At 41.6% G+C, this 25839-nt stretch overlaps 1 protein-coding gene across 2 annotated transcripts in view; it reads right to left on the bottom strand.

Moving 5' to 3' along the window:
- Positions 1-2834: 2834 nt before the first annotated feature.
- Positions 2835-25839, bottom strand: part of spata6 (spermatogenesis associated 6) — a 100978-nt gene continuing 77973 nt past the window's right edge. The window contains exons 11-13 of one of the 2 annotated variants that reach the window (XM_080195502.1): positions 6495-6594; positions 5379-5464; positions 2835-4458 (exon numbers count right to left, since the gene is read on the bottom strand). In XM_080195502.1, the coding sequence (XP_080051628.1) occupies positions 4299-4458; positions 5379-5464; positions 6495-6594 (346 nt within the window). In that variant the 3' untranslated portion in view covers positions 2835-4298. The remainder of the gene's footprint in view (positions 4459-5378; positions 5465-6494; positions 6595-25839) is intronic. The other variant, XM_080195503.1, reaches the window with a different exon arrangement.

The following is a 25839-nucleotide window of genomic DNA, read 5'->3' as shown; positions in this document are numbered from 1 at the left end:
GCATGGAGAATGCATTTTAAAAGATTATCAGTTCAACTATTTATGAATGCTGCATTTCAACTGCTAAAATATTTAAACATATGTGAAATTGCCTGTACTATTCCAGTGAATTTGGGCTATATGGTTAATGTTTTCAGATGAGACTGTGAATCTAATGCGTCAAATCACAGGGCTGAATTTTTCCTACTGAGGCGGGAAACCGCAGTTGGAGCTATTTTGAGGTCCCAAATCTGCCTCCGACAGGAGAGATGGCAGCAGGAGGTCATCTGCTGAAACTAAAGAAGCCTGGGTTCAGATAACAGTAGCAGAAGAATAGGGATTCATTGCCATAAAAAATTCAGTGACTCCATGTTCTGTCAAGGTGAATGTAATCTCCAACCCTCAGGAAAGGCCTCTGGAAAATCAATCTCCAAGAGATGTAGGTGCCCCAATCTCCCAGTTTACTGTGTACATACAGTGTACTGGGAAATGTCCTGTCACTCTCCCATCCCTCCACCCCACCCCCAATCATTACCTTCACTGCCCTCTGATTGCAGGATTGGTCATCGCCCCTGGCTGATTCCCATCCCCTGACTGCAGAGGCCCCTGTCTTCTCTCCCACCACCCCATCACTGGCCCTGCCTCTCTTCAGGCCCTACCCCTTGGGCAATGCCAAGCTGTCAGTGGGTAGTGCAAGGCTGACAATTTTTTGCCTCTCACTCAATCTTACCGGCTCACCATACTAATTGACAGGAGAGATGAGCTGGAAAGATTGCCCCCAAAAACTCTGCTAAAACTGTCTTTTGAGAAAGGAATGTCTTATGAGAAAGAAACCCTCCGACAGAAAAAAAATCTCATGTCTTAAATTGGTGACTCTTTTAAACAGTGACCCCCGGTGCTAGATTCTACCACGAGGAAACATCCTCCCAACATATCAAGGATCCAATTCACTTACATAAACTTTTTTATTTGTATCCTCCTCTTGGAATTTTATTTCATGTTTTCTGTAATATCTCTTTAAAATGTCTGACATGCATCTCAAATAACCTATCCCTTAACCTCATTTTATTCCCACAAAATGGCCCTTATTTAAGTTTAAGATATTTGTATTGGACCCAATCTTCTCTCCCTCAAACTGAATGTAAAATTCAATTATATTATGATCACAGCTATCTCAGGGTACCTTCTCTATGCGGTTATCAATTAATCCTGTCTTGTTACACAGTACCAGGTCCAGTATAGCCTGCACTTCTAAGAAACGTTGCTTAAAACATTCTATGAATTCCCCAACTTGACTATCTTTGCCCATCTGATTTTCCAGTCTATGATTAAAATCCCCTATGATTATCACTGTACCTTTCTGATAAGCTCCCATTATCTTTCTTTACACTCTGTCCTACCATGTAATTATAGGGAACCTATACACCACTCATATGAAAGACTACTTGCCTTTATCTTTCTCATCCCAACCCACAACTGCAATGTGCATCTCAGTTGTAAGCCGACACATGTGAGCAGGCTTCTTCTACTTCCTCCGAAGCCACAAGTAGGAGTGGTTGAGGGTGAAGGCCACCATTTCATATGGAGCACTAAGTGGATCACTATGGAAACTCTTTCTTACTATCTGTCTACTTTCCTCTGCATTATGTAACTGATGACATTTTAAGCCACACATCTGGCACTCCTTTTATTGCTGTCATGACAGGAAAAGTGGCATGTGGTCATGAAATAATAATGGATCCTCCATATTGAGGGGAAAATCTCTGGTCAAATGAATGTCTGAATATTGTGCGCCTGCTCGTAATGCTAACTATGCAGTGCCAAGGGTACCTGTTTTTCAAATCCTCTTATGGGGCCAGAGTAATGCCTTGGAGTGGCCATGACCAGCTCACCATTCTGTACCCACGCCTTCAGCTGGTCAGCCTCAGACACTGCACAAAACACATTAACTCCTGTAAAAAAAATTTCAACCTATGCCTTTAACTGGATCATAATGAACTCTTAGAAATTTCAGTTGGCCTGAATCAGGAGGCAGATGGGACAGATATCCCATCCTTACCCCTGTCCTGGTGAACTGCTGCTGCAAATGGTGTCCCAAAATCAACATGCTGGCAGACAGCGCTGATATTTTTGGGATCCACCTGCCTTTCTTCCCATCCCTGACGATTCAGCCTGTATGTAACAATCCAGTTATTAAACATGGTGGAAATCATTCTTCATTGCTGAAACGTCATGTTATCACTTTGTGTTATTAAAAATAATGCAATCATCCTATTATTAAACTCAGTGCAATTACTGTGTTACTAAACATAATCTTATTAAATAAATCTTATGGAAGAGTGCAATCACACTATATCATTAAAAATTTGTAATCACGCAGTTATTAAACGTATCATTGCTTTGCTAAATATAGTGCAGTTACACTATGCTGTTAAAAACAGTGGCCTGAAACTTCCTCTCTGAACCTAACCCTGGAGTTTGATCTCAAATTTTTCCCACCCCCATGCCCATCAAATCAAATTCAAGTCTCCTGCAATGTTAGTAGAATATATCCAAATATTAAAATCAGCATAAACAATTGAAAAACATGGAACTTACATTTTCTTACATTCATTAAAGTTAAAGGGAAAATTAAAGTTTTTAATACAACTTACTCTATAAAAATACATTTTAAAAAATGCAGAGTATAGTGCAGGTTTCAACAAAAACTTTTTTTTAAAACCACTCCACTCGAAGTTTGCAATAATTACATGAAATTCAAATCACTTCTGTTTGCGTTAGGCAAAACGTCTGTCAGTAAACAATGAAAAAACTATACCGGACATGTTGTATTGGGTCCTTAATAGGCTGATTCATTCCTTTAACCATCTTTTGTATTTGTAGATTTAAAAACATAAATTCAAGTAACAGAGCTAGCTCTTATGCTGATTTACATAAAAATAAATTAGTAATATACAGTTGTTCAGACATTTGGAGTTCACAAAAATCATCAAAACCATAAATAAATTTAACAGGATTTGCCAATGTAATTCAATAGTTTCTCTAATGTTAAACTACCTGTACACTTTCTTAACTCCTTATATTCCAGTGTTTAACATTTCTCAGTAAGGGCTCATTGCAACAATTTCATAAATCAGTCACTTTTTAACATCATCATCTTTTCTTAGTTTAGATAAATGGAGTAAAATTTTCAGATAGTTCTATGATCTCCTGCCATTACTTTGATGGAAGATCTGTTGAACCCTCAGAAAAATCAGCATAAATGGTTGTTCACTGTTTCTTTAGAGTTAGAAATGGGCGATTGAAAGAAACCCTGAGGAAGTTACTGGAAAAGATGTATTTGTACAGCTACACGAAAATATGTAATTTTAATATTCAGTGTTCAGGAATGATTTGTCAGATTGCAAATTATTCTCCCACAAAGTTGTGTATAATGAAAAAGATGTTAAATTCTTGAGGCACAAAACTAGCATTTAGTGATTAGCTGTAAATCTTAACAACTGCAACAGCTGAAAATATATTGTTTAATATACTGCCTAAACTGTAAATATTAATTAGAAGGTATATTTTAGTGGAATTTTACAATGATTAATAAAATATGCATACCATGCTCAATATATATGACAACTCGGAATTTTTAATTAGAATTGAACTTTTCTGTGAACACAGACTACATAAAAGCAGACTGCTATTCCTTACTGACTGCATTTGACATTTAGCCTACCTAACCAATGTGAAATGCTTTATTTTTAAATGGATATCATTTTGACTTCTAACAGAGATTAGTGGCATAAAATTCACTTTTCACAGATACAGCCTTTGATCCTAACATCAACTCACTATTGATTTAATGGAATGTACATAATTTAAGCAAGTAGAGCTATGCAAGCTCTCCAAATAGTAACAAAATATTTTTCTCCGAAGTCTGAGTATGCCAAAGCTTTGGTTTGTTATTTCTAAAACTAATTTGCAGAGTCACTATATATTGAATGCAAAATGTAAAATGTTTTAATAACTTTAATATACTATAGTTGAATTCTGTGCTCCCACTTTTAGCACATGGGTAAAACAGAATTTATTTTCAAAATAAATAGGGAAATTGCCGAAAACCTAATTTTTTTCCTGATAATATGAAAAACTAAAATTGTAATGATTATTATGGACATTAATTGTTGCTACAGATAGAAAACATACCGACAATACAATTAATTATTGACCATTATTTGTGAATTCTAATACAACAGCAACAGGTTGGAGGAAAAGCCCCAAACCCAAGACAAACACAGTAACAGACAGAAGTATATTGATCTTTGTAATCTTTATGTGCTATCTGCAGCTTTTTTGTACATAGTTCTGTAGATCTTTTCTAGACTTTCTTCAAAGATTGCCCTGTGAGGCTTTCCTTGATAAACAGCAGCACGATTCGACCAATAATCACCATCACCCAGATGTACAGAAGCATTTTTCTGAAGCACTGAGCTGTATAGGGATAGAAAGAAGTCCAGATTGTACATCTGTACCACTAATTTTACAAAGCTTGTAACTTATCTATTTTATTCTAACAGTTAATACACTTCAAAAATAATTTGTTACAAAGTAACTAAAATATTTTCAGAGAAAAATACATAAAATTTGTCTATACTGCTTTTACAGTGCTTTCAAATTCTAAAGATAGAACATGTTGATGTCATAGGTTGAATACAAATTAAGTTAGGGTGTATCCCTCAAGATAAAATGAAACATGTAGGGCTTAGGCCACAGGCATTAAATGGGAAGGTGAAAACTGAAAGCCAAACACAAAATAAACAATTGTCATGAACTTCTTCAGGGGTTCTTCTAACTGGCGACCATGATTTGGGCTTCCACTGAGATGATGGCTGACAACGAGAACACCAGATGAAATTTCTGGCAAGAAATGAAGCAAAGTTTGCTCGAGAAGGTATAGTAAATATCACAGGATATGTTAGTTCACTGACTCTGGATTTGGCCAAATGGATCATAATCCTTTCTGATCCTGTGCATTTATGTACTACGAGGTATGGGATTCATTTGAAGATCAGTTGAGGACAATTAAAATCAATATTAGTTGATATAAAGCAACAACAATAAGGCAGACTGTAGAAAACAATGAGATCCATTTTTTTAGCCAGATAATAGTAAAAGACCATTTAGGTATTTCAAGGGATACATTGAATAGGGTGTTTTAGATGATCAGGGAATTGCAGATTTTTAAATAGCTGAAACAAACATCAAGTATATTGTCTTAAATTGATGATGATGATGGTAGATGGTTAGGTAGTTAAAATAAGCTCTCTTACTTGGAAACTGCCTGAAGTTTCTCAAACCCAAGAGTTTCAAGGCAAGCTTCAGAAAATTTTAGTATTAAAATCCATCTGTACCTGAGATGGTCTGAAGTGTCACACAATCGATCAATAGATGAGGCAGATCTTCTGCCTGAAGGATAATCTACTTCAGCAAAAGAATCCTACAACATGAAGCAACAGTCAAGAAATCTGATAATTACCAAAAATTCTACTTCACTATTTTCAACAATATTCTGAGGTGCAAAGCTTCATGCTAGAGTACTAAATAATCAACTGACTTCCTTTCCCACTAAGGAGCCACGACTACCAAGAGCACTTGAGAAATGTCAACACATGCTATGCACAATTTTATGCTATACTGGAATTTCCAACAATGCCAAAAGAACAAAATACATATATCAACATCAAAACTGCAATTATTAAGCTGTTAAAATTGTGAAATTTCTTCCTAAAATCTTAGTAAACTGAGATGTGATTTCAATCTCAAAAATATTGACCAGGTGATTCCTGTGTAACATTGTTTAACTATCAGTAAAGGTTTTTTGTTGGTTCTTCATAGAAAAAGTTGGAATAATTTCCTATCTCATCTGAGTTAAATATCTATTTTCACTCAATTGTTAGTTTGGCTTTGTGGAAGTACTTTCATCTTTGAGTGAGAAGACTGTGGGTCCAAGTCTCAGTCCAGGATTAAAGTAATCTAGGCTCTCAATGAGTCCTTTCACAGTCTTAATTGCCAGGGCCCATGGTTTGAGTGAGATTTTGAAACTACTTTCTCCCCATCCTGGTGAAACTTGCTGGCATTGAGAACAGCACATCGGACAGCACCGCATCAGTACTTTTGCATCTCCTCCACTGCCCCACCCCTGTTGCCTCTCCAGGGGGACCTGAACTTTCAACCCTTGGTTTCTCAGCCTATGAGAGAGGGGAATGTAGCCGCAACAATGAAATATGAAGGAAGAATACACAAAGCATTTTTAAAAAAATAGAACCATTGCTGAATATATAAAATAGAAATCAAGCTCTCAAAAAACTACGCTAAATACTAGCATGTTGAAATTCAAATTTAATTATTTAGTTTCCCTTCATTTCCGTTCCAACATTAAGTTCTTATGTGACTTTAGGTTTAGTTTTTCTGTGAATTTTTAGTCTCTGTCTCCAATACTATATAAGTCAAATTATTATAGTACTTACAAAATGCAGCTTCTGTCTTGCACTGTTTGATTTCAAAACTTTTAGTACTCGCTGATGGATCTCCTCCCATTTTGTTGGCCCAGAGAATTCTGGATAAAATCTAAATTATACATAAAGCATCCACATTGCTTTGTATCACTAGTAATAAATAAGAACAAAGTTCACACTAAATGCACTTATGGAAGGGTAAGAACCACGCTCTCTGAAGATTTTCTGAGGTCGTGACCAAAGCTTTGTGCCAAGCCACCCCTGTGACCTTATTGGAAATGGCTAATCGAAGGCCTGGCTTTATCGGCAGCATGGGCTAATCTGCCAACAATTGGATTCTGGTGGCTGCCCCAGTCTGGCCCAAAAGTCACTAATTGGCTACCTGTCGCTACCTGTAGGGTAACTGTTTCCATTGCTCACTTGCCTCTGGCATGTTTGCTGGGAGGCAGGATTGTACTGGGTGGTTGAACCAACAGGCACCTCTGCAAATCTTCCCCCATCTGCCTCCAAAGCTGCCTTTGTGTGGCTGGTAGGAGCTGCTCTTTTAAAAAGTCAAAATGCAATGAGGAAGCATGAAAATGTAAAATATATGCAATAGTAAAGCCCCAGGTTTCTCTTTTACAAAAACAGCACTATCTTTGCACTGATCTTCTATAGGAAAATAAGATTCACATAAATAAGTCCTCAAAGTTCTTTTCTCCCATGATACACATATATGTTTAAAATTATCTAAGTTGCAAGGCAACTACATCTCCTTCATGAGATAATGGGTTCTGTCACTCTAATCCCTTTGGACTGAAGCCACATTCCATAAAATTCCTGAATTTTGGAGATATGCAATTCAACCTTGTTGCAAAATAAGCTTAAGTAAGGCTAAACAATGTTGTCAGTTTTCAAAACCAAGATGGTTTTGATTTTTTTTGACAGTTCAAAAGGCGGCTCACCACCATCTTCTCAAGGACAATTAGCGATAGCAATATATGCTGGCCTAGCCAATAATGCCCACATTTGAAGAAAAAAAATCTTGAAGATATCATTACGCAAATGATTCTGACAGCACATTTGTGTTCAATTTTATAAATTTTCTTGATGAAAGGTTCTGACTCATCTTGACATGTTCATAAAACAATGTTATTTTAAAAATAAAAGTAGTCATTTTTCAATAAATCAAGGGATTTACTTAAACTATTGACAAAGTAATCTGGTAATTTGTGTCTTTCTTATGAATGTCAATAGTGATCAAAAAGCAATTGTGTGACTAGGGAAGAGAAGAGAAATAATTTTGTATTTTTAAATAACCAGTGTTGCTGTTGATCACATCAGCTTCATTACTAGCACACTGGCAATTGTACTTGTTACAGAATATTCTCACCAATAAAGCTAGTCTTTAACATCTGTTTGCCAGGCAAATTCAAATCAATCATTTAAAATCAGACATAAAGTGATATAAAAGTATTTTACTAGCTCAGCTAATTAATTGTTTGCATAATAGAGTAACAGTTTGGACAATAAAATTATTATTTTCAGGTTTATGTTGCTGTTTTAGTCAGGCACAATATGAAATATTTATCAGTTCATATCCTAGTTTTGTGAAAAGGATGACTTCCCTTTGACAATAACACACTTGGTTAATTGTAAATATTCTCACTATCAGTATGAGGTGAGGGTGACTATTCTTGGCATTTGACCCAGTGCGACATCAAGGAGTCCCAGCAAAATTGAAGTGAATGGGAACCCAAAGAAAAAATCTACCTTAATTGAAGTCATGCTTCATGCAAAGAAAGATGGCTTTGCTTGTTGGAGACCAATCATCTTAGCCCAGGACATCACTGCAGGAGCTTCTCAAGGTACTGTCCTTGGCTCAACCATCTTTTGCTGCTTCATCAATGACCTGTCCTCTATTGTGATCAGAAGTGGGGATGTTTGTTGATGATTGCACAGTGTTCAATACCATTCGCAACTTGCCAGATACTGAAGCATTCCACGTCCACATACAACAAAAACCTAACAACATTCTGATTTAGGCTGATAAGTGGCAATATTTGTGCCTTACAAATTAGCATTACCAGAGCTGAATCCCCACCATCCATATCCTGAAGATCACCATTGACCAGAAACTTAACAGCATCAGCCATCTAAACATTGTGGCTACAAGAGTAAGTCAGAGGTTTTGTGTTCTGTGGCTGGTAACTCACCTCTGACTCCACTGAACTAGCATTTTATTGAAAGCAAATGTGGATGGAGTTTATTAGTGTCTGAAAAAAAAGCCCAGTCAAGTCCTTTGTGTAAACATTTGATGTGTGCACATTTCTGTTACATCAAAGATGTACTGGAGCACATGTCCTATTACCTTTGAAATAACACATAATGAATTCCCTCGTTTCCAATATTTTATCTCACCAGTGTATTTCGTAGAACAAGTATTCATTGAGACATTTTTTTATTAACAGATAGAGAATAATGGTTCAGTCATTTGCCATTCCTATCCACTAGTCTGTGCTATTGTATAAAGTAAATGAATTGCAGCTTTACGTTATGAAATTTAGATTTTCAAAGTCAAAATGACATTAATGTTAGATATGGGATTGGCCACCCCTTGTCTGGAAGTCTCCTGGAATCAATCATTAATCTCCTTTGAACATCCAAGAGAAAACATAAGAGAGTTTTGTGGCTTGTGTATGCAGAACTTCTAATATGTCAGATTTAAGTTCTGGCTCCAAGTCCTTCCTGCCCAGCGTCGTAAAGGAGAACTCGTGTGTTGCCAACATTGGGCAAATGGCACAGGTGGCATAAGTTTCAATTGAATTCAAAACCAGACAAGAAATGAGATGAATTTGCAAAACGTATTGGCCAGAATTCAGCTGCCGTTCACACTGCAGTTTCCTAGCAGCGTGAGGTGCTTCAATGGGAATTCTCATTGACAGCAGCAGGAACAAAGTGAATGGTGTGCCGAGTCCTGCTGGAATGAAAAACGAATTAGAGGTTGAAAATTGCTTTCATGTTGGTGGGATTTCCCTGTTCGATTGACCTGTTTCCCCACCCGCCCCCACCCCTTCCAATAATATAATGGTGATCATGACTTTAAAAGGCAGGATCCCCATTTACATCCGTTTGGATGTGCACTATGCCTGATTGTCTCCCCATTCACATTTGCATGAGGGCACGATAATGTGAATCACAACAGATCCCCCATGATGTGCATCTGGTGAACAGAACCCACTAGAGGTGCACAGCGGAGAAGAGGTTATGCCCGGGCAGTACACTGACAGGGGACAGTCTGGGGGAAGGGCCAGGGGATCCACGGTGGTGGTGGGATGGAGGGAGTTTCGTTGTGGGAGGCCAAGAGGTTCCATGTCCATGGAGCGTTCCTTTACATTTTACATCTGGGTATCCTTCCTAAGTTGCTGGTGAGGTGGGAGCTGTCATCATGAAGTTGTGGGTCCCGCCCCATACTAACTTTTGACAAAGTATTTAAAAAATTGCTGGAAAAGTTGGCAGTGCACTGACAGGCTACATTCCACTTTCCCGCCCAAGAACACATTTAGCCAAAAAATGGCAGTCTACTTTTACATAAAGTTATTCTTAAATTTTTTTGTTTTTTACCCAAAAGTAAAGTTACGGACAAGCAAAGACACTCAACCATAAGGAACCCAACTTTTATATGATAAATGCTTGCAAAATGTGGGCAAATACTTAATGATCAAATGTTACTTGATTAACTCCAGGAATATATCCAATGAGAATTGACACTCAAAGGTAGATCATCTGATAGACGTTACATAAAGCGTTCAAAAATTTGAAGCTGGTGAACTGGTACAACAACAATAATAAGAACATAAGAACATAAGAAATAGGAGCAGGAGTAGGCCATCTAGCCCTTCGAGCCTGCCCCGCCATTCAATAAGATCATGGCTGATCTGTCGTGGCTCAGTTCCACTTTCCCGCCCTCTCCCCATAACCATTAATCCCCTCTCTTATCAAGAACCCATCAACCAGCTTCTTAAAAATATTTAGCGAGGCAGCCTCTACCACTTCAACGGGCAGAGAATTCCAGAGATTCACCACCCTTTGAGTGAAGAAGTTCCTCAACTCCGTTCTAAACCGCCTCCCCTTTATCTTGAGACTGTGCCCCCTAGTCCTACTGTCTTTTTTGAGCGGGAAGAGTCTCTCCACCTCTATCCTATCCATCCCATTCATCATCTTATACGTCTCAATGAGATCTCCCCTCATTCTTCTGAACTCTAACGAGTACAAGCCTAGTTTATTCAGCCTCTCCTCATAGCTCAACCCCCTCAACTCCGGTATCAGCCTAGTAAACCTCCTCTGCACTCCCTCCAAGGCCAAAATATCCTTGCGCAGGTGCGGCGCCCAAAACTGCACACAGTACTCCAGCTGCGGCTTAGTGTCAATAAAATGAAGGAGATAGTCATCGACTTCAGAAAACACAGTGGAGTACATGCCCCTGTTTACATCAATGGGGACAAAGTTCTCTAGATCACCAACAACTTGTCCTGGTCCCTCCATGCCAACACTATAGTTAAGAAAGCCTATCAATGCCTCTGCTTTCTCAGGAGGCTAAGGAAATTTGGCACATCTGCTACAATTCTCAGCAAATTTTACAGATGCACCATAGAAAGCATTCTTTCTGATTGTATCACAGCTTGGTTCCTGCTCTGCCCAAAGCTGCAAAAACCTACAAAGGGTCATGAATGAAGCCCAGTGCATCACACAAACTGGTCACCCATCCACTGACTCTGTCTACACTTCCTGCTGCCTCAGCAAAACAGCCAGCAAGGATCCCGTACATCCCAGACACACTGGGTGGAATTCACCCAAAAAAATTCTAAATGTTGAATTTGTGTGAGAAGTGGAGTAATTCATGCTTGTTTTTCAGTGGGAGTTCAGAGAAGAATCTCCCATACTCTGTGCACTGCAGAGGGCACCAGTGTGAATATCATTAAATTTCAGGAGGTGGGGCCTCTTTCTGCTGGAGAGGCAGAAATCAGCCCGCTGAGCAGGCCACTGCATAGTTGCTGATTAGTCAGAGCAGAGATCAGCGGAAGTGCAATGTTCTTGCCAGTGACGGCCTCCCAATTTGCTGGCCAGTTCGATCCCCCGCAATGCCAGCTCTCTGCATCTCCACGGTCCGTTTACTGCCCTACTAACTGTTCCTAAGCCCACCCAACCCCTCTCCTTCCAGCCCGCCATGATATCCAGCACCTCCCAACCCGCAGTGCCGACCCCCCAGCAGGCTAACCACCCAGTCCTGCCCAATTGCTGGGCTCCCGCCTTCCCCACCAATCCTGACTGCAGAGTGGCAGCAGGACCCCGACCTCCACCGATCACACCCTAGGCCCCATCCCATCAGGCCCCACCCTCTTGGCACTGGCCTATGCAGTGCCAAGTTACACCCTGGGCATTGATACTTTGCCCACTGAACAGTGCAAGGGGCACAGGCCGGCACTGCCAGGGTGCCAATGCCCAGCAGGCACCATGCCCTGCTTCCAACCCTCTGGGGGCCTCAATTACCCTTTTTCACTCCAGCTGCTAGCTCCCCAAAATGGGAGCTACTGTAATCTCTGCTGGAGTGAAATACTAATTAGGAGACACTAACTAGGGCCAGAGAATTCAGTCCCGGGCCTGCTGATCACATTCAAATAATATTGAAACGACCATTTAAATGATCTGTGCATCTCTTGGCCATTTTCTGGTGTGGAGCAGATGCCATCGGAAATCTGGCACTGGGAGATAGAAGCAGAGTGGGAACGCTCGCGCAAACCCCGCAAATCAGCCATTACAGTGTTCTCCCGGCTCGTTGCACTAAACAATTAGGGGTGCTGACCCTAATGCTGCAGGAGATATGCCCTTAATGGAATTACTTGCATTGCATAGGGAGGAGTTGTCCAAAAGAACTTGATGCAGCTAGGGAATCAATGAGCTCAAGAGGAAGAACGTGCTGAAACAAAACCCACTCGAGTTTTATCAAAGAAACAACAGTTAAGACTTTTCCAACTTAAAGCGATGGAAATCTTAACAGAGAATGATCTGAATAGGAAGTGCCGTTCCCTTGTGAGCACTGTTCAATGATACCATGAACTCCTACAAGGAGATCTACCATAAAAAGCAAAAGAAAGCTATCCAACAGTTCCTGGATAGTTTTTTCAAGCCTGTTGGTAATACTGGCTCATCAAAAGATCATCAGAATACAGTGACAAGAAACGCAAAACAACAGCAAAGTTTTCCCCAAGCTAACATGCCCAACATTAAGGCTCTGAATCACTCAAAGCTGCCTCCACTGAAATGGTTAGGGATTCCTCAAGTATTTCTGCAAATGTCAAACATCAGCAGCAACTTGTGGTGACTAACCAAAATGGGAAGAGGTTCGTTTGGGAAGGCAGTAATAAAAAGAAATACTGACCTTCCAAGCAACACTTGCCTACACGTAGCAAAGTCTGCAGATTGCTTGTTGCACTTACTATACAAGTCAACTCAGACCCTATGAGCTAGATCAGAAACAAGTCATTCATTAGCTGGAGTGACTGTTTAAGAGAGATTGGTGAATGTTGTTGAATTTAAATTTATAGAGTGTTTTTGCTAAATTCAGTGATTTCTTTTATTTTGCAAATTATTTCAGCCAGGGGAGGTGCAGTGCTACAATATGTATGGTAGAGTGTTTGAATTTTTACGTTGATTTTTCTGGACAAAAATTGTCTTCAAGAACTTAACCCTGGCTTTAACATTGATCCCTAAGGGAAACCATGCCTCACTTAAAAGGGAGATTTTCAGGGAAAACTACCACTATTTTATGTGAGGACTCATATTATTTTTAAAATAAGTTCAGCTGCAAGAATATTCAAATGTTTTTGTTTTCCATAGCCAATAGGAATGATAAATCACTCTTTTTTTTACATTAAGAATTTATATTTCATTCTTATTTATCTAATTTTCTATAGACAAGATGGGCCTAGGAGTTTAGAGATCCACCACCATTGAACAATAAGTAAAGATTTGTGGAAGAAAATGGAGTCCTTTAAAATATGGATGCAATGATATTTGGTGAGACAGTGGTGTAGCAGTAATGTTGCTGGACTTTTAATCCAAAAGCCCAGGCTAATGTGTAGGGGGCATGGGTTCAAATCCCACCACAGTAACTGGTGAAATCTGAATTCTGTTAATAAATCTGAAATATAAGTTAGTCTCAATCATGAGACCATGAAGCTATCATCGATTCTTGTAAAATTCCATCTTGTCCACTAATGTCCTTTAGGGAAGGAAAGCTGCCACCCTTAGACCCACAGCAATGTAGTTCATTCTTAACTACCTTTCGAAATGGTCTAGTAAGCCACTCTGTTTAGGGGTAATGCCTTGCTAGCAATGTCCACATTCTATGAAAATATTACTAAAAAGCTTAAAATTCCATAAAGGGACCTTCTGACAAATTAAAGTGTTTCAAATTGCAAGATCAAAAAGAATTTTAAAAATGACATCCAGAAAAGAAAGTATCAGTTTGTTGGCCACTTGATCAGAGCTGAACAGCCACGTTGACCTCTTCAGAGCAAACTGGAGAGCAGCAGAAAGGGGGATCAACCTAGGCACAGTTTGATGATGGAAGTCACAGAGTGGTTGCAGATGAATTACAGTGCATTCAGGAGGATGGCAAATAACATAGTATGACAGCAGATCTCCTGGAATAGCAGGAGTAGCTACAAACATCAGCAGCCAATAATGTCATCATTCAACTTTTTACTAATGCAGTATCGTAAGGTCATAATGCAGTATGACCTTACAGTATTTGTGATTTTTAGTTCTTCATCTGAGTGATGGTAAGGAGAAAATATTCTGGATTTTGTGTGATGTCTGATATAGTAGGCGAGCTGAGCGTTAACATAACCTCTGTTTGCGGCTACCATACTGACATGTCAACAAATGACAAAATAAAACATAAACTCATAGGGCTGAATTTTACCGTCCTCCTGGGATCTCCTCCTTGTCCCTATTAAGGCCCTTAAATGGCCACCTAGACTCAATTTTCAGGCTGGCAGATGCCAGATATCTCAGGGAGGGAGACTTAATCAATATTGGGCTGGAGTCTCCATTGGAAACTCTCTTTTGAATGGATGAAGTCCCCCCACCCCATTTTGTTCCACTCCTCTACCTATGCAAACCTCCCACAGAATATACCCTACCCACCTTTCTCTCCAACCCCTGCTGCTTACCTTACACTGACACCCTTTGTCCCAGGAATCGCATTATAGTGCCTACACCAACCATTGCAGCACTCTGCTTGCATGTGCTGGAGGGCTGTCTGTCAATCAAATTTTCAACAGCTCCCATAGAATCACAGAACTGTTATGACGTAGGCCATTTGACCTATTGCGTCTGCACCGACTCTACAAACGAGCATCATAACTTAGTGCGTTCCTCTGCCTTTTCACTATACCCCTGCACGTTGTGTCTATTCCAGAAATCACCTAATGGCCTTCTGAATGCCTTGATTAAATCTGGCTCCACCATACTTCCAGGTCGTGCATTCCACACCCAATCCACTCATTTGCCGCAACCTTACCCTCTCACTCTGCTGGCAGGGTGAGCTGGTAAAATCACGAGAGAGCTGGCAAATCAGGTTTGTGCCTGATTTCTTGCCTCTCATGATCTTATGGGCACCAGATATCCAGCGAGATCAGCCTTGCGCTGTGTTCATAGAACACAGAGATCTGAGCATGTGCAACTGTACTCTCTGCTGCTATTTGCTGGTTTTAGGTGAGTTTAGGCCCCACCCTTTTCCCTGGTGAGAGCCATGATGTGGAAATGCCAGCATTGGACTGGGGTGGACACAGTAAGAAGTCACACAACAGGTTAAAGTCCAACCGGTTAATTTGGCAGCACAAGTTTTCAGAGCACTGCTCCTTCATCAGACGAGTGGAGAGTTGGGTTCACAAACAGGGCATATATAGACACAGACTCAATTGCGAGATAATGGTTGGAAATGGTAGAAAGTTATGGCTTCCAAAGGGAAGAAACAGGTTGCCCTTAAATTCAGGTTCATTTCTCTTGAGCACCTACTGGACACAGTGGAGGCCTGCCACAAAGTTCTCTTTAGCAGGTGTGAATGAAAAACCTCACCAAAGGTGGCAAATCCAGCATGGGAAGCGGTGACAACAGTGATGAGCACCAATGCCCTAGAAAACAGGAGTCACCAAGGAAGAGGATGAATGAACTCACCAGGGTAAGTCACCCTTCTCATCATTCTGAACTCACGCATTCCTAAACCCACCACACAGTGACAGGGAACTCACTAACCGTCAGCTCAAGGGACATAGCCACTCATTCCTCACAAAAACAGAAAATGCTGGAAGATCTCAGCAGGACTGACAGCGTCTGTGGAGAGAGAATAGAGCCATTGTTTCAGGCCCTCCTGATTCGTTGACAGCTCTGACGAAGGATCATTCAGATCCAACACTGGTTCTATTCTCTCTCCACAGATACTGTCAGACCTGCTGAGATTTTCAAATATTTTCTGTTTTGGTTTCAGATTCCAGCATCCACAGTATTTTGCCTTGACATTTATTTTCTCTGTGGATCACGTCCTCATCCTGCCTTTGGTACCATTCACCACTCACAGATGCCAGGTATCCTTCTCATCTAGTCTGGCAGGTGTCCTGCTTACACTTTTCATTGACCTTCATATGCAGGACAATCTGGCTGATAACAGAAGGGAGAGGTCCCAGATTGGGGTGGGATGCCTGACTGGAAGGTTCTGACCAACTTTGAGAATAGAGTCATTCAACTGGCCAGTGAGGTTGTGGACCATTCCTCCACCCATGGTGAACTCAGTGGCACTCAACCAAGTGAGGATCTTGCATTGCCGGCAGTCAGGAGCTCTGGAGACATCTCAGAGGAGAAATGTGATAACACCCCAATTGAGGACCGTCACCAACTCACCCAAGCCAGCACAGAGACACAAACCTATATGCACCCTAGTTCTAGAGTAGCCTCAGGGTCACAATCTACTGAGCATAGCACACTGTCTGATTCATAGCAGGTAGAGGCAGGGGCATCCAGCACACCAATACTTGGTGGATAGCTGGAAGGTAGCATTCAGCTAACAAATGACAAGCCTCTGGACTTGGATCTACTTTAGTTGCTGGAGCTGCAAAGACAAACTCATAAACATTGCTCGGCATGATTGAGGAGTCTATCCATCTTCAGTCTGATGTGAAAGCACATCATGTCAACTACTGAGTTCAACACTGGTAGGATGGAAGCTGGCATGGTGACCTTGGTTCAGCACACCATACCTGCATTATTGCATGAGCTGCACTCCATTGCTGAGGCACTTGGTGGCATCCATCAGTGTAACGTGAGAGGGGGATCTAGATTCTTGTTTTCACTCCAGCTGCCTCTTCTCCTCAAGGAGTCAATCAGGAGCCCTCGGGCACTCACAGGAAAGAAGACCAGCAACTGAATGCCCAGATGACTCTGGGAGACTCCAGCCAATCTGAATCCTCTCTTCCTGAGACCACAGCATCTCCAACTCCACGGGTTGAACAAGACAGAGCTGCCATACAACAGGATCTCGAAAGCAGGCAGATGTCCTTCAAAGGACACCCACCTAGGTCATCATAGAGTGCAGCTATAAGCAGGTCACCTCTACTTCCATTATGGATGATCATGGGTGTTAATCACTGTACAGAATATTAACAATAGTAAATATGCTCCCAATAATGTCTCCTTGTCTATGGTTTCTTGTTATGATGATCAGTGTTCAGATCAATCAGATGTAAAACCTTGGCTGCTGCACAAAATGAAGGCAAGTGTTGCAGTCCAGGGCCTTTCCTCTATGCATTGATACCCTTCTGAGCACAAGTGATTGTCTGACATCAAAGTCACTCTCCAGATCAGTGATGACTGCACCTTGATGTGGATTATGATTTCTGCAAGAATCTTGTACCCAAGTGTTGCAGGGTTCTGTGATGTTATCTGTGTGCTCTCATTTCGCTAACATTCCTAACAGATAAAAGTGTGATGCTGAAGGGAACAGGTGATGATGTCTGCCAAAGGATCAAGTTGTTATGCCCTCTGTATCTCAGCAGCATCTCCCTCTTCAGAGTGTAACTGTGCTGTCCTCAGCCAGACAGGTGTCAAGCCTTCCCAACTGCATTATGATCTCAGGTGTATCTTCACTGCTTCTCATCATTCTCTTCATGGGATCTTGTGGCAACAAAGTCTCAAGCATGCTTGCCTCTTCTGGCCAGCGCAATGGCTCTTTGCCTGCATCCTTGTCTTCCAGACCTCATCACCCTGATCTCTTTCCACTTCCTCCTCACTGGAGGAGACGTGCAGCTCTTCTATTTCATCATCATCCAGGTCCTCCACCTTTTGCAATACCAGGTTGCATAGGACAAGGAAGCCAAATGATACTTGACATGTTGAGGGAGTGTTCTGGAATGTTCCACCACATCTGACGAGGCAGAACCTAATTTTCAGAATTCCGATAGTATTCTCCACAAAAGTCCAGGTTGTGGTCGGAGCCTCGTGATACTTTCTCATAACAGGAGTCTGAGGTTGCTGTATGGGTGCCATCAGCAACATCGTTTGTGGGTAGCCAAATAGCATTGGAGTGCAGGTTAGGATAAGGAAGCTCATGATACAGTTGAGCGGCTGAAGCTGTTGTTATTCGGTCATGTGGTGTGGGACAGAGGTGGGTGAGGCTGTGGTGAACTTTCAAGCACACTAAGCACTGAACCATTTGGTTGCCAGCTCTCTCTGACAATGTAAAGGGGCCTTAAGACACAGCCACAGGTGATGACTTGGCTAAGAGTGGTTCTTATGGGACAATTGATGACCATTGCATTTCTCTCTTTGATACTGCAGTGAGGAGACCATCAGGAAGATGGAACCTGATGATCTCACTTTCTGCATCATTGCTTACAGGCAGGAGAGAAAAATGAAATGGAGGTGCCTGGATCATCAAAGGGAGAAACAGAACCCTAAAGATCATGGGATGCAGGGCCTCCTCCGCATACAGAGCCTATGTAGCCTATGTAGACTCTTATAGATGTAAGGAATTTGAGATGTGCTGAGGATATAAGAGTTGTAAACACCGCAGGATCCATTTGTTATGGGTGCAGACCAGTTAAACTTGAATGGAAGTCTTAGCAGTTGACATTCTGGACTGCTTGGTGCCAGGAAGATTTTAGAGCCGCGTAGTGCAGGTAATATTACCCTGTACCGTGTGAAACCGGAAACTCTAGCTTGTTGGCTTGCCTGATCTCTGCTGAAGTTGACAAAGTTGACTTGCAAAAATGGTGTCTGCGATCTTCTGGATGCAATTAAGCTTGCAAAATCCTGCACAAGTCCCCAGTGAAACCCTGGGAGGAGCCTCTACTGAAGGAATTGAGTGCAGCTGTTATTGCCACTGGCAGTGGGCTCCCTCCAAGTTCCTGTGGCACCAAATCCTGAAGAAAGTGGCATATGTGGATGACCAGTCCCCTCGACATGGCCATCAGCAACACTGGTGCTCATTCATCTGAAGGTAGCAGTCTGTAGTCCTTAGGTCTTGTGAAGCACCTATGAACAACAACTCTCTGGGATTATCCTCTGTATGCGGAACAGGCCCTACACCCCATGATCGTTAGGGTTCTGTTCCTCCCTTCGATGATCCAGGCATGTCCATTTCATTTTTCTCTCTATAAGCAATGATGCAGAAAGTGAGATCACCAGGTTCCATCTTCCTGATGGTCTCCTCACTGCAGTATCAAAGAGAGAAATGCAATGGTCATCAATTGTCCCATAAGAACCACTCTTAGCCAAGTCACCACCTGTGGCTGTGTCTTAAGGCCCCTTTATGCTGTCAGAGAGAGCTGGCAACCAAATGGTTCAGTGCTTAATGTGCTTGAAAGTTCACCACAGCCTCACCCACCTCTGTCCCACACCACATGACTGAATAACAGCAGCTTCAGCCACTCAACTGTATCGTGAGCTTCCTTATCCTAAACTGCACTCCAACGCTATGTGGAACTATGAGGGTAAATGTTCAATGCCTATGTAAGGATAATGCTCAGGATCAGAATATTATCCTCAGTGAGTGTGCCATGCCCACTTCTCCAAAGGGATCCTCAGGCTTGCTCAGTCACCCAATGGTTCTGCTGCTCCACAACACTCAGTTGATTTTGAAATCTGCGTTTGAGGGGTTAAAATTAGAACAATGATCATGGGCACTCTCAGGAATTAGTGTTGCTCAAGTAGGAATAATTACTTCACTAACCTGACTCCAAGCATTGAACTGATGTTAGTAGAACTGCGGTAGAGGTCAATTTTTTGAATTGTTTCTCCATTTGTGTGGCTGTTTTCTTTCCCTCAATTCTCCACTCCATCCATGTGTTTGTGTGCAACCTTCCATGCTTTTCATACACACTTAAGCCCTTGCACCAAAATTTCCTTCTTTCAGTCTACTCTGCCTAACCCTCTGCCACTCCCTGCACCCACCCCCCCCTTCCGCTGCACAGAAGTCCTTGTCCTGGCAGCACACTAAAATCGAGCCACAAAGGTGACTCTGAAGACTTGCCTGTGACCCCTACCCCCGCAAATCCCAAATCCATGGCTTTCTTTCCTTGCATTCCTACTGAGATCCTCACAAGCACTGTATTGAGTTGCATAAACTCCTTTGAAGTTCCCCTTTAAGTTTAAGTTACAAGCTGATATAAAAATTGAAACAGACACTTGGCTGAAGTTTCTTCCCCAATATGGGAATGGATATAGACTGAGCTGACATAATTTCACACTACCAGCTGGCATATAATTTCATGTTATCCATGTGCCCATTTTCTGTTACCATCTCAACCTCAAGCCATTTTCCCAAGGGCAGGATCAAAAGTGGTCACCAAATAAGCCAATTATCAGAGACTAGTTGGAATTCTTCAGTTGACCACCTGCAAGTTCCTTGCGGCATCAGGAGCATAGCAGTTTTCTGAAGGTGGCTTCCTTCAGATGAGAGTCCAGCATTCCAGACAGGCTTGGTAACTCTCTCCACCTCTTCGGCTCCAGCTGTGACTACAGATTGCCCTTAGAGGAGACTCCCCCTCCATATTGTTTGGCCAGCAACTGTGGCCATGAATTAATTCAAAAGTGTTAAAAGTTGCTGATAGGACACTTCAAGATATACGCATTCACAATGTCCAATGGCAGGCTGCATCTTCTTCCATGCTGGAGGATCTCGTAACAACCCTTCGGCTTTGACAGCCCATCCACCTTCCTTAATTGAACAGTGAGCATGCTCTTTGGCCAATAGTTGATCAATCCAGCAAAAATCATTGCTGGGTGGCTGCTCTTAACATTGCCGGTTCCCAACTCAAAACCTCAACTCTTGCCCTTTGATATAGTAGCTATAGCAATTTTTTTAATGCCTGGAGTTAAAATAGGTGCTGGGGGCGTGCAGAAGGAGCCAACTTGTGCAAAACATGATCTAGAAAAAATTGACTCTCAATGTAGAACTAATGTTAAAGTTATCATAAATAAGTTTGTATAGAGCATGAACGTGGGCTAAATACTCCTCACTACATTGGTGATAATCTGGCAAAATCAAAGATTACTTAATGAAATGAAACTGTAATGGGCTCCATAGTGTGGCTGATCCGGTCATCCTTACTTTCAAATGCCTCCATCCCCAGCCTCTCTCCATCACTGTAATCCTTTCTAGCCTTACAACCCTCTGAGATATCTGTGCACCTCTAATTGTGACCTCTGGAACATCCCCAATTTTAATTGTTTCACCACTGGTGGCCCTGCATTCAGTTGTTTCGACTCTAAGCTCTGGAATTCCATCCCTAATATTTCTCCATCTCTCCACCTCATTTTCCTTCTTTGAGACATTCCTCAAAACCTCATTTTTTTGGTCATCTACCCTAATACCTCCTAATGTGGCTCAGTATCATATTTTGTTAAAAAATGTCTCTGTGAAGCATCTTAGTATGGTTTACTACATGAAATGCACTATACAAATAAAGTTGTTGTTTCTAAATAACATCCTCTGTAGCCTCAATGAAAATTGATCTTATATTTGTATTGAAGATTAGACAAGTAGATTAAATCACCAAAGCCTATTTCATAAATTTCAACACAAGACCATTCAATACTGTCGTCTACTGCCCCTTGTATAAGGATGAAAATACTCCAGGGGCTTAAAACAAACAATGGAGGTAAAGCACCACTGCGAGCATTATAATTTATGTCTTTAAACAGATTCCTTATGCAGAATGCAGCAAACATTTTACTAATACTATTGTACACCTTCATGTAGAAGATTTACAAGGCGCTAAAAAATTACTGCAAAGAAACCTGCATTTGATAACCTGTCCGTTTGTAACCCAAGCTAGTTGCTGCAATGCACTTGCTCTGACTATTTATGCAGAGGAATAGATCTGGCCTCTGACCAACAATTCAACTAAAACTCAGTTTCAGAAGACAAAAGAACCAAGCTTTCTCCAACAATAAGGAGGTTTACTGTGGACAAATTGCCGTCACATCTGTAGAATTTAAGATTCAAAGCACAGGCAAAGAAATACAGGAAGGGACAAAGACTTCCTTGAAGAATCAGAAAATGCAGGATTAATTTCAACAGTTTTGAGTAATACTTAATTCATAGTTATAAAGCAAATATATTGAAATTGTGTCCAAGGGGTATCACACATACACTCAAACTATTATTTATTCCCTACAAAAATTCATAGCTCAATACTGTTCTATTTCAAAGAACAGAATTTTCCGATTTTTTGGCAAACTGTCAACTAGGGCAGGACTGTCAACTACTGGCTGGGCTGGCAGGTTTACCAGTCATATTTTTAGCCATCTTTTTCACAGCTGTCATGCCACCTCCATGGCGAATGCAATCAGATTTGTCCATACTGCTGTCAGTTGAGTGCTTTGACACTGGGACCTCCATTTACACCCCTCCGCAGCATTCCCCACCATTTGTTCCAAGTCCAAAGCAGAGAATGGCTGCTGGGAAGGCCACCAAAATTTACAGAGGGAGCCCTAACTAGAATGTTGTACGTGATGGAAGAGAGGCTCCACAACCTTCACCTTCAGGTGGGAAGGAGACCCTCCAGCAAGATCACCAAACCTGGATGGAAGGCGGTGGCAACTCAGGTAAGCACCAACTGCCTGCACAAGAGAATGGGTGTGCAATGCAGGAACAGAATGAATGAGCTCCTCTGGGTTAAGTCACACTTCTCACCCACTCACGCAACCATTGCAACCCTGCTGGAAGTTCTGCCAACTCAAGGGTAACCACCACTTCTGCTCCCACATACTTCTTCATCTCCCATGCAGCTCCTCTCTTCATCACATCGTTGCTCCCACCCACCAACCCCACGTGCCAGGCATCCTTATCATCTGACATGGCATACGGCCTGCTTATACTCACCCCATCTGTTCTTTGGAAGGAGAGGCTAGCTCATAATAGGCGGGAGAGAGCACAGACAGCAAGGATAATGTTCAATTTAAAAATCCTGTCAGTCTGAGGACAGCCCACTTGCTGGCCGGGGATAAGGAGGACCCCTCTTGTACCAAAGTGGAGGTGGATGCAAAAAAAAAAGTGAGGATCCAAAACACAATTATCCATCTTGTCAAACTATATGAGTACTATATCTTTTATCTTTAAAGCCCTTCCATACACAAATGCCAACTTCCTTTTCTTGTTGGCAAGGCAGGAGAACTGCACAAACCTACAAACAAGGCTAAAGAGAACAGCTGTAGAGCAGCTCAGAAGCTTTCTTGAACTTGCACATGGAAATTGCATTACAGCTTCCACTGCACCTTTCAACAGCACAGAGACGCACACCTTGGTCAATAATCTGGCAGGCAAGGGTGACAGCTCAGTATTAAAGATCACTTGTTCCATCATTAACTCACAATACATCCCTCGTCTCTTCACTAACTTTGATGCCTGACCTTTATGGCCGTCCCGGTGCACTCCCTGTTCCTTCACTAACCCTGGTGCCTAACTTCTATGGGTGCCCATATACACCCTTTCTTCCCTTCAGTCACCCTGGCGGCCTTTATGGCCGCCCATGGTACATCCCCCTGTCCCTTCAGTAACCCTGGTGCCTGGCCTCTATGGTTGCCTGCTATTCAACTCCCCGTCCCCCTGACCAATCTCATGCCTGGATTCTATACCCACCCGCAGTACACTCCCCTTCCCTTCACTGACCCAGTGCCAAGCTTCTATGGCCATGTATAGCATTATCCCTCTCCTTTCACTAACCCAGCTGCCTGGCCCCCATGGTCACCCAAGTACACACCCCACTTTCCCTATAGACCTTCAACCCCACCGGATCCATAACATCCACCTTCCCACACCAGGAGCCACATAGCTGGCTTCCCCTGTGCTGCTCGATGCCCTCTCCTCCTTTAGAGTCTCTGCTAGCCCATGACAACCTGCACACTCACCTTCAAAAGTAAGGTTGCCAGGTTCCCTTTTTTAAAAAGCTGTTGTAAAACCTGCCAACATATTACAGCGTCAGGAGCAGATTATCGAGTGTCAGTGGAAGTTACGCTGGGACTGTCTGCTAATGATATGATAATAAATTCAAAATGAGGTTTCCAACCTTTCTGGGTTGGAACTGTATCATGTCAACATCAGGAAGTGGGGACAATTGCTGCTTATGATGGGTAAACCTGCCATCACAAATCCTGTTTTTTGGCTTCCGCAAAGTTTTGCATCCCAACATCATTTCTGCCTGAGGCAAAGGGTGGAACATAATCCAGGCCAAAGAAATAACACCACTCATGTTGTGATGAGCTCCACCAAAAATAAAAAATTGAAAGCAACAATATATATGAGTCAATTAAAAAACATACACCTTACTATCAATACTGTCATTTTGTAAACCAATGCAGAATGGTTGATTTTATAAAACATGAGGGTGAAAATCGTATAACTTTAATTGTGTATTTGTAAACTGTCCAAGGAAATAGATGATTGTCTCTAAACTAAAGTTTGCTGTGGTTGTAATGTTGATCAGATTGTATAGAAGCCAAAGGGTTTCGAATTGGGAAAAATATCAGGTGGTTATGCATTATGGTCTTAGAAATAATTTTCATTTATCTTCATGTGACAAACGCTGGTATTTTTAATTGGTTATTGATAAATATCAGCTCAGACACAGTATTTCCACTGTGGATCAAGCAAGGAAAGCAGGTCAGTCAAATGAATCTCTGGATTCATCTGAGCAACATTTGGCCAAAACACTAAGCATAGTGACCCAAATATGAACGAATCAATAACAATTTCTTGCAAAAGAATTGCAATTTCAAAATGTATGATCATGTAATCAATATGAGAGCTGTGAAACAGGTCACCAATCAATTTTTAAAAATGACATTTGTGACCCATGAATTTAGAACCTCATGTTGATATACTTCTACTGAAACATGTGTCTTGAATTACTTGCCTTTTATTACAGAGCCATCAAGATGGGATGCTGCTGAAATTCTTATTTTTAATTTTAGACATTTAAGCCTTAAAATTGCTGCTAATAATAAGGTTAACATCAGTGACAATGGAGTGTTACTATATTGCATCTGATTAACTGCCAGTTAGCATTCAAGTGTTGCCTGTTTTAAGAATGCTTCAGAATTGCTAGTAACATTTTGAACGCCACAGCATTACAGACATGTGTTACACTAAGTCAGTTTATTGCTGCCAGCAAAATACCTTAACAATAAGATCATTGAGGCACCATTCCCATTGAGTGGCAATGGCTCCATGGAGCATAAACACTTTGTCCTCCCACTATTGCCAATCTGCTAGTACTCCTGCTGATGCCTATCAGCTCATGCAGAAATGGTGCAGACCAAGAACTACTCAAAGGTTTGCTGCAAGGTCACCTCAATCTCCCCAGTGAAAATAGGCAACTTTCTACCAACCATGCTGTGCCCATTGGAGCATCACTGTGTAGCAGCGCATGGATAAATAAAAACATATGGAAGACAGGCACTAGGGAAAAGCACAAAGGTGATTAGTTGATTTTGTATGGAATATTGGATAATTTGATAAAGTTAGTTTGGAACTTCTGTTTTATGGTAGCTTTTATTTCAGTATCATAGGCAATATAATACTATGATGATTAGGAAAAGAAGGAAGCTAAGTTGTGAAACTGTTGGTGAATGAGGATTTGGGGTTATGTTCACTGATATTCCAGTAAAATAAGCCATTCATGGACAGCCAGCTGGAGACGAGTTCTGTTGGTTCTGTTCCCACCGCCACCCGACCTCCTTATACTCTTCTTTCTCCTCAGCAGCTTGACATATACCTGACTGCAAGGGTTGTGTCCTTATAACGGCAAGGTCTGTTGCA

This window comes from Carcharhinus amblyrhynchos, chromosome 9, assembly GCF_965287045.1.
Source record: "Carcharhinus amblyrhynchos chromosome 9, sCarAmb.v2.hapA, whole genome shotgun sequence".
Lineage (NCBI taxonomy): Eukaryota > Metazoa > Chordata > Chondrichthyes > Carcharhiniformes > Carcharhinidae > Carcharhinus > Carcharhinus amblyrhynchos.
This window is presented reverse-complemented; position numbering and strand designations above follow the sequence as displayed.